Consider the following 13,512-nt stretch of genomic DNA (forward strand, 5'->3'; position numbering starts at 1 on the left):
TGATACAATGTTGCAGTTTGTGTTCACACTGCAACATTTAACAGCGGACTAGATCTTGTAAACAAATGCCACGCGCGAGCAAACTGTTCTCTCATTGGTCTTATGCGGCTATGAAGGCTTAAAAGGCTCTGTTGCTTCTTTTTTTTATTTTTTTTTATTAAGGGGGGGGGGGGGGGGGTGCGCGAACCCGGTCGGGATGTAGAAGGGGGTGCGCGGCCTAAAAAGTTTGGGAACCCCTGATATAGAGGATCAGGACTACACTGAGACTGGTTCATATAGAGGATCAGGACTACACTGAGACTGGTTCATAGAGGATCAGGACTACACTGAGACTGGTTCATATAGAGGATCAGGACTACACTGAGACTGGTTCATATAGAGGATCAGGACTACACTGAGACTGGTTCATATAGAGGATCAGGACTACACTGAGACTGGTTCATATAGAGGATCAGGACTACACTGAGACTGGTTCATATAGAGGATCAGGACTACACTGAGGCTGGTTCATATAGAGGATCAGGACTACACTGAGACTGGTTCATATAGAGGATCAGGACTACACTGAGACTGGTTCATATAGAGGATCAGGACTACACTGAGACTGGTTCATATAGAGGATCAGGACTACACTGAGACTGGTTCATATAGAGGATCAGGACTACACTGAGACTGGTTCATAGAGGATCAGGACTACACTGAGACTGGTTCATATAGAGGATCAGGACTACACTGAGACTGGTTCATATAGAGGATCAGGACTACACTGAGACTGGTTCATAGAGGATCAGGACTACACTGAGACTGGTTCATAGAGGATCAGGACTACACTGAGACCGGTTCATAGAGGATCAGGACTACACTGAGACTGGTTCATATAGAGGATCAGGACTACACTGAGACTGGTTCATATAGAGGATCAGGACTACACTGAGACTGGTTCATAGAGGATCAGGACTACACTGAGACTGGTTCATAGAGGATCAGGACTACACTGAGACTGGTTCATAGAGGATCAGGACTACACTGCACACTACATTTAGTAATAATTATTGAAATGATAAATAATTACTCATTCAAATTGAGGGCGGTGATTGAGAAGAGTTGCATCCTGGGAGCTTTACAGCTCATCTGTTGAGAACACATCTGTCTGGACTGACATGACGGCCACGCCTCCTCTGAAGCGGGCTGACGGGAGAGGCAGAGCGCCGTTAACGGTGCGTGAGACTGAGTGACTCACACGTTTGGTCAACGTCACATCATAAAAGGGAGGCGGCCACACTGCTGAACAGAAGAGCTGGAATGTTCCGTACAAACAGTTGATCAGCACTGAATAGAGGAATGTGGACCAACTGGAACCACAGCAACTTCTGTAACATTCACATGAGAGCCGGCGGATGTCTGCTTCACCAGTCATGAAGTCCATATGATCATATTATACACATAGAATCTAAATGTACAGTCCTGCAAGAAGTATTCGGAGCCTTAAAAAGTACCAATACAACAGTGCAAAGAATACTCCACTACACGTAAATCATACTTCAGGAGAAGTATTAGTGAAATGTACTTCATGTATCAGAAGTAAAAGTACTCGTTCTGCAGAAAAATGACCAAACGGAGATTGTTGCATCCAGATGTTATGGAGTTACTGTTGCCGTTCTAACTACTTCATATGACGTTATTTCAGTCCAGAGGTTCCCAGCCTGGGGGTCGGGCCCCTCTGAAGGGTCACCCCGTGAGTCCGAGGGGTCGAGTGACGATTGGAGGAAGAAACTACGTTATATTCAATAAACTTTCATAAAGTTGATCCGAGTGTATTTTATTGCATCTGAAAAGTTCACATTGAAGTCAAACCATTTGAGAGGTTTAGAGGAGAAACGCCTCTTTTGTGCAAATCGCTCCTAAATTTACAACTTTAATCTTTTCTTGGAATATTAGGTGTCACAATCTCAGTTTACTAAGTCTGACCTTTGAACAAGATAAAGGAAGTGCTTCGACTAAATGTCTTTAAATTCATTTTTGCAATTTTTGCAATTTTACGCTTCAGCACGACTCCACGTTGGGGCCTCAAGGCTCGTTTTCAGAGTCTACCGAGAAAACGCGTTCAAACCTCTGGAAGAAGTATTTTGGTCATTTAATATTTAATTATTTGATAATTTGTACTCATACATTAATGAAGAATTAAGGAGATATAGATGTATAACAGGATTGTACTGTTGTTGAGCTGGAGCTCATATTGAAATATTAACTTGTGATTATTTTCATAACGGGTTCATCTGCTGATTATTTCCTCCATGAATCGAGTGTTGAATGTTGGTGTTCGTCAGTCAGAGCGCAAAGTGACACCTTCACTGTGTTCCTCGTACACTGCACACTGTCACAGTTAAACACAAACACAGCATTTAAAGAAACTCTTCATAAATACCTGAAGAACACGACAGCAGAGCTGCGAGCAGGACAAGACGAGGATCCATCACAGAACACTCCGCGAGGCTTTCTCCTCCAAAGGACGAGGAACTAAACATGAACAGCTCGGCCTCCGTCTGCAGTCACACTGAGGAGATCCTCACTCTCTGCAACACTTCCACTCCAGCTCCACGTCTGGTGCGTTCAGGAACACCGAGGAGATCCTAACTCTCTGCAACACTTCCCACCCAGCTCCACGTCTGGTGCGTTCAGGAACACCGAGGAGATCCTCACTCTCTGCAACACTTCCACTCCAGCTCCACGTCTGGTGCGTTCAGGAACACCGAGGAGATCCTCACTCTCTGCAACACTTCCCACCCCAGCTTTTTTTGCAAAATTGCAAAATTGCAAAATTGCAAAAAGCTGCAAAAACAAGCAATGATTTCTGAGTAAACGTGAGTTGATTTATAACAACATGGAGAAATCAACTCTCCAGTAAAAGTACATCGTGCAAAACTTCCATTCTATTATTGTCAGGAGAAATGAATCAAAGTCTTTTTAAACTTCTTTGAACTTGTTTTGTTTCAGTGTGGATTTGATTTGGAGGTGTAATTTCCGATTCTTCGGAAAGGCCTTTAACATCACATCCCTATGAAGGATGTGATGTCATAATCACCATGAACTTCCCTCAGCTGTTGTAGAAAGGACGTCACGTGACAACTCCACTGAAGCAGCCGCTTCACGGAGCTCGTCTATCTTCATATTAACTTATGAAATATAGAAACTGAATTCTTGGTGACCGACTCGAATGCAGCTTCTGAAACATGAAGTCGTGTCTTCTGTCTGATCGAGCTGCATTTCCTTCAAGGACTATTTCACGACTCTTCTCTTAGATTCATATTTCATATCTTCAGATCTTGTTGGGCCCAGCATGTTCTTCAAATAAATAAATACATAAACATGCAGAGGTACAACTTCTGATGAACAGCAAGAGCACCAAGCATTGTTGATGACACGGCCAATCCTCTTAGAATCTGTTTGCAAGCGAAGCACAGTTTTTGTCCAGTTCAACAACAATAAAACCCAAAGATTTCCCCTCAGCGGCCTTTTACCGCTAGAAATAAAAACATATTAAAAAAGAAAAAAAGAAAGTTGATTTGTTGACTCTTGAAGTGTTTCAACACATTTATGTGATCAGGTTCAACCACAAGGTGCGGCTGATCTCAACTGCTGATCTCTGCTGAGTGAACCGGTTCTTCACCTGCGGCTCTTGTTTTCCACTTGTTCATAGTTCCGCTGTGGGGATGGGCTGCTGTGCTGTGATAGGGTGAGATTAACCAATGAAAGGTGTGACTGCAGGTGTGGCCAGCCCACACCTGCAGTCAGGTGGGCTGTCTTTAATACTCTGCGTGCTGTTCTGGTCGAGGAGAGACCAGCTCTAGTCCGTCTGTGGTTCCTGGTCTCTGGAGTCTAAGGGTCTAAGGGTCTCAGGGTCTCTCGGGTCTGTCAGGTCTCTCGGGTCTCTCAGGTCTAAGGGTCTAAGGGTCTCTCGGGTCTAAGGTCTAGATACCTGCGGTGTAACTCCAGAGACTTCACCTACACACGTCAACGGAGCGTTGTTTTGCATATCGGTAATACCGAAAGTAAAAGTCTTCTTCACAATGGCGCAGTAATTATTCTCATTTCATACTTTTTAACCCTTTGTTTTTCTTTTGTGTTTATTCTTCTGAAGAGACGGATTCACTTTGACACGTTGATGCAGCGATGAAGAGCAGAACTGCACTGATTGGACTCTTTATTGTTTTTCGGATCGAATCAGCAGCAGGTATTATTCATTATTCTTATATTATATGAAAATGTCCCTTTATAGGCTTCATGCTCTTGTTGATCAGGGTGCTGAGTTGTTCGTTGATCGGGTCTTTGGTAGACCGCCGTCCTATCAGGGGCCACAGCGCTCACTGATTGGTTTCTGCTGACACGTGACTAATGACTGCTGTCCGGTTGTCCGTGCACCAGCAGAGCAGAGAACAGAGGAGCTTTATGAACGGGACCGTTTGTGGTCAATATATGAATGAAAACAACATGAAGGGATCAGCGCGTGATGGATTCATTACAGACGGAGATTCATCTCACTGACTTTTCTTCGTCTCGGATTTGTGTCATTTTTAAGATTTCAAGATATTTCATTTCAAATGAACTTCATGTAAGATTCTAAATGGTCGATATGAAGGACTTTCAGTGAGCGATGCTACTTTATTTCGCACGGAATGGTGATAGCGTGTTGATCCACACATTAACACTGAAGTCAATTAGAAGTTTATTTAAAATACATCCGGGACCTTTCTGACACTATGTGCTAAAAAAAACTAAAGCAACCTCCATCTTCTCTCATTCGATTTATTTGTATTATAATTGATTATAATTCTAATCAAATATATTTTATTTAGAAAATATAAATATTTATAATTTAAACATTTTTTAAACTATTTATTAAAATTCATTCACTAAATGAGAAGAAAAGCGAAATCAAAGTTATTTTCAGATTGAGGTGATGATGTCATAATTACAGTAATAGGATCATCGTCATGAGAGGGATTCTTTTAGTTATGAGAAAGGCTTCTTATGTATTTGATAAGGTCACAGGTCATCAATGTATTCAATGAGGCAGTCTGACAGCGTGACCTGATGTTACTCACTTCACTTCCTCCTTGGTTTTAAACGCTCTCAGGGTGACGTGGGTGCTGCAGAACATTGCACAACTCACTGTGCTCGTAACAGGAAGTGTAAATGCTCGTCTCTCCAGGACCATGAGAGGGTTTTTTCATGTCATGTTTTTGTATGTTTAGTTTCACTTCAACACGTTTTCTAGCAGAGTCACAATCACACAGGAAACAAGACAATAATGTTGATTCTCCACCTGAAGATTATGCTCAGAGTCCACTGCGTTCAGTGTCTCTTCATGAAAACGACGTCATAAAATCAATAAGTATTGTTGATAAAGCTCTAATTGTATCTGTCAGACCTTCAGTGAGATCCATGTCTGTGTGTTTCTGGTTCATTAGACTCGAACCTGCTGGTTGATCTTTTTACCAGAAATCACGTCTAGACAGAAAACTAATACATGAGAATTACATCTGAATAATATGGAGGTTCAACCATAAATACATGATTATTAAACAGTCTACTGTCACACAGAGGAACAGACATCAAGTAAACTGAGATTGGTGCGGTGATCTTTTGTTACAGTGAGCAACAGGACCACAGCTTCATGTTTGTTACTGTGGCATTCATCTAACACCAGTCCAGTGTAGTTCCTCATTCTTCCTCAGAGTAATAATCATAATCCTCCTAACTGGCTCCATCTAGTGACAGAAGCACAGCAGTGGTTCCTCTCTTGGTGTCAGTCATGTTGTCACCAGAACCACAGAAGAAGAAGACGTGTTGCAGAGACCACAGACTGTAGCTGGTGTCTCTTGACCTGTGATGTGTTGGTGACTCTGGTCCTCTGTCTCCTCTCACAGGGAGAAGATGATCTGCAGCATCCTGCTGCTCATCACACTGACCTCCTGTGTCTCTGGTTAGTTTACAGCTTCACTTTGTTCTCCACAGACTCAACACACCTTCAGCCTCACCAACACACTTCAACATGACTCTAGTTATTGTTACAATCATGCACCTTGTTCATACCTTTGTGTCTCTAAAGCTCAGCATCAGTAAACATCTCCAGCTGGACTTTAAAGGCTCTCATGGTGACGTCAGTTAGTCTGCTCCTCACTCTCCCTCTCTGTCTCCTCAACAGGATCATTAGTAGTGAACGTGACACAGAGATCCTATCAGGCAGAGGAGAACCACAACGTCACTCTGGAATGGACCTTCAAGACCACAACAGACGGTTCCCTCAAGTCCATTCACATCTTCTGTGAGATGTTCAATGGTGTCACATCCTTCATCCTGTTTGATCTTTATGAAGGTGTCGAGGTCTCAGGGTCTCAGCATCAACGGTTTGCAGGACGAGTCCAGTTTGACAAAGACGTCCTCAGAGAAGGACGACTCACACTCCACATGTCCAGACTCAGGACTGCTGACTCGGGTGATTACCTGTGTGGTGTGCTCACAGGTGATGGTGAAGGTTCGAGGAAATGTCACCTCAACGTCACAGGTGATGGTTGGAGTTCTAGTGACTGTCACCTCAACGTCACAGGTGATGGTGAAGGTTCTAGGGACTGTCACCTCAACGTCACAGGTGAGTTGATTCAGTATTTCCTGATGAAAAGAACCTGATTGTTGTCGTTACACTTCCTTCTTACAGGATCTGTGAAATATGTTCCAGTTTCATCTGTTGGGGACGTTTCGTTGATGTTGTAGTGAGATGTTGTTTCTTCTCATCAATGACTCAGACTTGTTTGGTCTCTTTACAGCAGAGAGGCGGCTTCGGCCCAAACCTGAGACACCAAACTCAAGAAGTGGAGGAAGAGATGCTTCACCGACAAGAAGTCCATCACAAGCAGAGAGTCGGGGAAGGATCGTCCTCTACTGTGTACTGGGACTGATAGTAGTAGTAGTAGGAGCTCTGCTGGGTGTTTATTACGGTCTGTGTGGAAATCAACACGATCCAATTAATCACTCTAGTCCTATAGAGCTATATCCAATGAATCCCTCTCCTCCTATAGAACTAGATTCAGTGATTCTCTCCTAATAGACTCAGATGATTCTGGTCTCTCAGGTCGGAGGTCGGAGGTCCAAATCAGCGTCTGAAGGTCTCGTTGTGATGATCTGATGTCTGAATGAGCTGCTCAGTCACAGCTGGTCGTAGCGCAGTGAGAGGAGTTATCTATGGTCTTCATCTCCTCCTTCATCCTCCTCTTCATCACTGTCTGATGGTCTTCATCTCCTCCTTCATCCTCTTCATCACTGTCTGATGGTCTTCATCTCCTCCTTCATCCTCCTCTTCATCACTGTCTGATGGTCTTCATCTCCTCCTTCATCCTCCTCTTCATCACTGTCTGATGGTCTTCATCTCCTCCTTCATCCTCCTCTTCATCACTGTCTGATGGTCTTCATCTCCTCCTTCATCCTCCTCTTCATCACTGTCTGATGGTCTTCATCTCCTCCTTCATCCTCCTCTTCATCACTGTCTGATGGTCTTCATCTCCTCCTTCATCCTCCTCTTCATCACTATCTGATGGTCTTCATCTCGTGCTTCATCCTCTTCATCACTGACCTCAGAGCCGGATAGATCAGAGGAATCAGAGCTCTGGTTCATTGTTCTGATCGGACTCTTCATCACTTCATTCTTCGACTTCTTGGATCTGAAATCCTGAGTGAAGTTCTGCAAGTGTTTGAGTCGAGCTGCATATCTTGTGTTTGTGTGATGAACATGAAGTTGATGATTTGATTGAACATGAAGTTGATGATTTGATTGAAGGTGTGAGACGATACGAGGAGATTTGTTTCCTGCTGCATTCCATGAATGTAAAGTCGATGCTGATATTTTTATGAGAATTTGTTTGTTTGCTATATTTCCTGTTCATTGCATTGTTCAGAATGAATAAACACAAAGAAAGTCAAACTAAATGATTCTCCATCCATTCATATCCTCATGAATCTCACTAATATTCATTATGACTGGATGAAAATAGAGACAAATCTGCATTTTCTTTGTGCCGTCAGTCGTTTGAAAGTTATTTTGGACTCAGCGGGTTAAAATAATGAGGATGGATAAACTTCCAGGTGCCACAAAAAGGACAACACAACTCCTCGTGCAGCAGACGTTTGGCTCCCTCCTTCTTCCTCGTGAAACAACATCCAGCAACGTTGACAAAAAGCTGCATGGTCATCATAAACTTCAACATGTAATATGGACAGGTTGTCACGGGGTGTGGTGGTGGACTCAAATGCAGGACCAGAGGTCGTGAGAAACAGGGTTTAACGAGTAGTGAACACTCGAGGAATCGTTACCAGAACACAACAGGGAGTCCGAGCACAAGACACGAAATGAGAGGGAAATCCAGCAGGACGAGGCAGGAAGACCGGGAACCGGGAACCGGACGAGCCAAACCGGCGGGTCGACATGGCAACGATCTGGCAGTGAGCGACGGAGGGGCAGGGCTTTATAAAGTGGCTGGAACAGGTGAGGGAGTTGTGCTGATGAGGAGGGAGTGACTGACAGGTAGAGTGAGGAGGGAGTGACTGACAGGTAGCGTGAGGAGGGAGTGACTGACAGGTAGAGTGAGGAGGGAGTGACTGACAGGTAGCGTGAGGAGGGAGTGACTGACAGGTAGAGTGAGGAGGGAGTGACTGACAGGTAGCGTGAGGAGGGAGTGACTGACAGGTAGAGTGAGGAGGGAGTGACTGACAGGTAGAGTGAGGAGGGTGAGGAGCTCCAACGACTTTTGCTGCAGTTCAACCACAAGAGGGCGCCGCAGGCTTTCACACAGACCTACAGCGAAACACTGTTTCCTTTCGTCCCCATCGATCAGCGTCAGCGCAGCGGCTCCTTTCATTTGTTTTTTTGTGTAGAAATCTTCAAGTTCTTCCACTTGTTTTTCTTTTAAACGTGTTTGTGGGTAAAAACTGTCCTGCAGCAGATTTCACAGCGAAAGCTTCGTGTGTCCACCAGCCTCATTAAAGCATCATCATATTCTACATAAGTCTCTTCATGTCAATGAACCTCACGGAAACACCAAATCCAACAGTGACGTGACTCCTCTAAGTCTTGACTTCACCTCTCATATGTTCGGAAGTTCCTCCTGCAGTGCTGCTGGACGTTGCGTCAAAGTCAATCACTTCTGGGTTTAAACCTCATGAGGGGTCAAACAAGATGTTTGTCTCCCACTTTATGAAGCACTTCACGTGCTTTTAAACTGATCGATTGTGGTATAAAGTACACATATATGTGTACTCATTCATTAGTCCTCTGTGTCAAGCGCTCCAGCAATTGGTTGTTTTATGATCTCTGCTTGTTTTTGCTGACCTCGTTATTGTTTGCCTGATTTTGTGACGGATCAGTAAAGACCTCGTCCTGCTGTCCGGCTCGTGTGTTTGAGTCCGGTCACCACTCGTAACAGCAGCCGTGTCACACAAACAGCAGCAAGGCGCCGAATGACGGTCTGAAAGGCTGTTGCGCCCTCTTGTGGTTGAGCTGAGCGGATCTGTTATGAAGTCAGCGGACACGCGGTGAACCAGGTCTCTGGATTGACGTGGATCAGGTGTGATGTTCAGACACATTGTATAAGTTCAGCATGTAGAGCAGCAGAGAGGCCTCGTCTGCGGCCTCTGTCCATGGTGCTGAAGTTAACCAGTCAGACGAGCTCTGACCCGTCTGACCGTTAACGCGTTGGTGTAGATATTTAAGGTGATGCTGATCTAGATTAGTGGTTTAATCTACAGCAGGAACCTGGACAACAAACGTGATGACATTACAGAATGAAACCATGTTTCCAGCACAGCGTTGGAGGATTCCTCTTATATCATAATGCCTACTGGCAACATAAACATACTTTTACGTTAATATATATTAGAATCAATTCATTGTTTGATTTGGTGTTTTCGTTGGATTATTGATTGGAAGTGACACATGGAATATGATTGAATTTATCCTTTGAAGAGGTTTGTGCACACAGAATGCCGACACCATGAAATGTGTTGCAGGACTGTTGTTGTGCCACAGTTATGTTAAAGAGAAATGCACGTGGAAGAACACTTATGATGCTGAACGTGAACAAATGAAAGGAGACGCTGGAGGATGAGTGCTGAAGCGTTTACTGCAGTGAAGTGTTTACAGGTTATCATGAACCAGACTGCAGCTCAGCTGATCAGATGATTCAACATGTGAAAGCAAACATCAGCTGGTGACGATCACTGTCTCTTGGCGCACACAAAGTCTTTCTTCAGTGAGCAGTTCGCATCGTTCCACATTCCCCATTCTGGAAGGAAAGAAAAGGTCGATTATATATTCATATTTCCTGCTTTGAGCGGACAGATCATGGACCTCATGCAGAAATATCTTCGTCTTAAAGTTCTCGTTTCAACTTGATGAGATCACATGATCCGGAGTAGATGCACGTTCATGATGAGTGATGATCAGTGTAATCAACGGCCCTGAATGACTTCATAAGGCCACATGTTTCATTAAGGAACACATTCAGGTCAGTCGTGTTTGGGCTCCTGAATATTAATATTACCGTGACTCGACAGGTGACTCGACAGGTGACTCGACAGGTGACTCGACAGGCTGGTGAAACTTGTTTCATATTCAGAAGTTACTTTTACATCATTTATTTCCCTTACTAAGAGCATTCGACTCGACGCAGCCCTCTTGTCCTCGATAATTGTCCGGTTGATTGGGAAGCCATTTATTGTAGTTGAATCGAGTTCCATCAGTGTATATGAACCCGCCCTGAGGAACAGAAAGGTGGGGGTCAGTGATGACATGTGACAGGTTCTCTATGTGTCGAGCATCAGGGTCTCTGATCAATGCTTACCCCTGATCTCTTGCCTCCGATCCAATAGGCTCGACGTTCAAAACCACTGGTGAAATAATAGCTCATATACTTGACATTGAGCATGTCTTGATCATTGTGTATCGACACCAGTTCACTCTGCAAGGAGTGGCAGTGAGCCTGAAACAACAGACGTGTGAGTGTAACTTTTCTTTATCAGAACATATAACTCTGTGTGTGTGTGTGTGTGTGTGTGTGTGTGTGTTTATCACCTGGGCGTCCCGGAACGTTTTGGGGGTCTCAAAGTATCTCATACACACACTACTCCGACCAAAGGCGACCCAGTGACACTCTTTACACAGTACAGGAGTCACGCTGCACAAGTCTTCAATACCCTCTGTGAAAACACAACGTGCTTCAATGACCCAGCTTCTTGGCTTTTGGTTCAATAACATGTCGGTCGTGGTATATTGTACTTACCGTCCCCCTCTTGGTCTGCCACAGTGATGGTGGTTCCCACCAACAGCAGGACAGCAGTTACCACAGCTGGATGCATGACTCAGACCTCACTCACTCAGTGCTGCTCAGCTGGAATATGACCTGGACATGTGACAGTTTAATGGAGACATGACTGAATGCTGCAGGTGGTTAAATCAATCACTGGATCATATTACTGTCAGTCATCTCAAAGAAAAAGAGCGTTTTTATGGACTACGTGCTCAAAAAACAAAGAGAGAAGAAGAAGCTCACCACGGACGTGTTCTGGTTCCTCGTTGCCCTTCAGTCTGACTGTCAGGTGGATCTTCCTCTCACTCTTATACTCAACACTCATGGCCTGCGGACATGTCAATGTTTCTGCCAATGTCAACAAATGGATCACTGTCATGTGATTAGTTCTCAGAACACACAGTTATCAGAACAAACAGTCATAAAGTTGTCCCATGTGACTGTTCTTTGAAGTGGGTTCAATTCAACCGACAGTGACTGATGTTAAAATATATAAACTGTGACTTTAAGTGTGTTTTCAGCAACAACGTTCTCTGAATACACTTGTAGAATTCAAATAAAACTGCTAACATGCAATAAATAAGTGATGTAAAGGCATTTGTATCGTTTCTTTGCTTGCTTGTGTCACGGTTTAGGCTTTGCCCCCCGTGTTCCTGTGTTCCTCCTGATTTCATCATACTCACCTGCCCAGTCCATCCAGCTGCCTTCAATCTCCTCATCACCCCACACACACACACACACACACACACTCCCCTGCTTTCCCTGTTGTGGTTGTCAGGTCGTCTTTGTTCGTCTGTGTCATGTTCCAACATTGTGCCTTATATGCTCTGTGTTCCAGCGTTTGGACCTCGTGTTTGCTCCTGATTCGTGACTTTGCCTTTTTTTTTTTTTATTCAGTTTGGATCTTTTGCCCGCTCCCTGCTGGAGTTGTTTTCTGTTACTGTGTTTGATGACTTGGAGCCCAGTAAAGCGACCTAGTTCTCCAGTTCTCCTGTGTCTGCGATTGAGTCTCTGATCTGCCCATCGGACGCGACAGTTTGTTTGTTGAAGACCTGATTCAGCCTAAATCCAGTTCAGCCCAGTCAGGATCTTTTCCAGCATCCTGACCCAGATGTGGTCCTCTTTTGTTTCCGTCTCTAACAGAGTCCGTCTCTCTCTGTTAGACCATGAAGTCTGTATTGACCTCCGTTCAGGCGAGTAACGTCGCCTCTGTCCTAGACACCGTTCAACTATTGAATCGGTATTTGAATTCATCACTTATGTAAGGAGGACGTTCAGAGCTAGAAGGCGGTTGACATTAATGAGAACACCAAAGGTAGTTTGCTTTGGCCACTAAATATTTGAAGTTGAAGGGTGTGGATGGCAAATATTATTCAACAGACAAGTCTTTACATTACCGTATGAACCCTCCTTTGGTTCACATCCTACAGATGGTATGATTGTAAGTGGCGTGAAGCCAGTGCCAGCTGCTTTGAAGCCCCATTCCTCCCCATGTGAAGTGTTTGAGCATCTTGAGTCGGTCTGAACTGAAGATCCGGGTCCGTAAAAGGTTAATTAAGAGTAATCCGTAACTTGTCACATCCATCTCCTCAAATGTCATAAACTGCTGAATGTACAGTATGAGTTACACTTCCTCCACAAGTTTGTTATTTAGGGAAGTCCGTCTGGTTTCCGCTGCTGCATGAACACCAAGACGTCGTTGGATGAAGGCTGGAGGTACGTTTTTATATTTATACTTAATTTACATTCATTTTAAGGTTATTTTACTCACATTTACCGTAGAAATTAGCATGTAAAGTACTCATTTGCAGACACACAGTTTTTTGTATTTGCATGAACACAATTTTTACATTTTTGATCATTAATATATTCTTATAAAAAAATACTGATGGTGGTCAAATGTCTCCATAAATATGGTTTTTAGGAAAACAAGAAAAACCTTTGATGTACTCCAAATTGTTGGCCACCTTGCATATTTAGTATCATGTTATATAAATATCGTGACTCCAAGCATTGACTTGGACATATTTGAAGTAAACTGACACCAAAACAAAAATGCAATATATGGAAGTGGCTACACATTACAGATATTAGTTGCTTGTCAGTTCTACACAGTATTCACAAATGCAGTGTAAGAATATTTTAACCCGCTTAAGTT

General features: G+C 43.8%; 2 protein-coding genes across 5 annotated transcripts in view; one reads left to right on the forward strand and one right to left on the reverse strand.

Moving 5' to 3' along the window:
• The window catches only part of LOC306796468 (uncharacterized protein), a 69,641-nt gene extending 62,161 nt beyond the window's left edge, over positions 1 to 7,480 (forward strand). For 3 of the 4 annotated variants that reach the window (XM_079295394.1, XM_079295396.1, XM_079295397.1), the window contains exons 2-6: positions 3,967 to 4,037; positions 4,139 to 4,231; positions 5,928 to 5,983; positions 6,206 to 6,649; positions 6,825 to 7,480. In XM_079295394.1, coding sequence (XP_079151520.1) covers positions 5,935 to 5,983; positions 6,206 to 6,649; positions 6,825 to 7,102 — 771 coding nt within the window. In that variant the 5' untranslated portion in view covers positions 3,967 to 4,037; positions 4,139 to 4,231; positions 5,928 to 5,934 and the 3' untranslated portion in view covers positions 7,103 to 7,480. Of the gene's footprint in view, positions 1 to 3,934; positions 4,038 to 4,138; positions 4,232 to 5,927; positions 5,984 to 6,205; positions 6,650 to 6,824 lie in introns of all 4 variants that reach the window. The other variant, XM_079295395.1, reaches the window with a different exon arrangement.
• Positions 7,481 to 10,151: 2,671 nt separating this feature from the next.
• LOC306796892 (C-type isolectin Sp-CL4-like) lies at positions 10,152 to 11,654 on the reverse strand. The gene is made up of 6 exons (XM_079295959.1): positions 11,598 to 11,654; positions 11,328 to 11,447; positions 11,120 to 11,244; positions 10,890 to 11,027; positions 10,696 to 10,804; positions 10,152 to 10,331 (listed from the first exon to the last, which is right to left on the reverse strand). The coding sequence occupies exons 2-6, from the start codon at positions 11,401 to 11,403 to the stop codon at positions 10,264 to 10,266; spliced, it is 516 nt and encodes a 171-aa protein (XP_079152085.1). The 5' UTR covers positions 11,404 to 11,447; positions 11,598 to 11,654; the 3' UTR covers positions 10,152 to 10,263.
• Between the last annotated feature and the right edge of the window lie 1,858 nt (positions 11,655 to 13,512).

This window comes from Melanostigma gelatinosum (assembly GCF_949748355.1).
Source record: "Melanostigma gelatinosum genome assembly, chromosome: 23".
NCBI lineage: Eukaryota > Metazoa > Chordata > Actinopteri > Perciformes > Zoarcidae > Melanostigma > Melanostigma gelatinosum.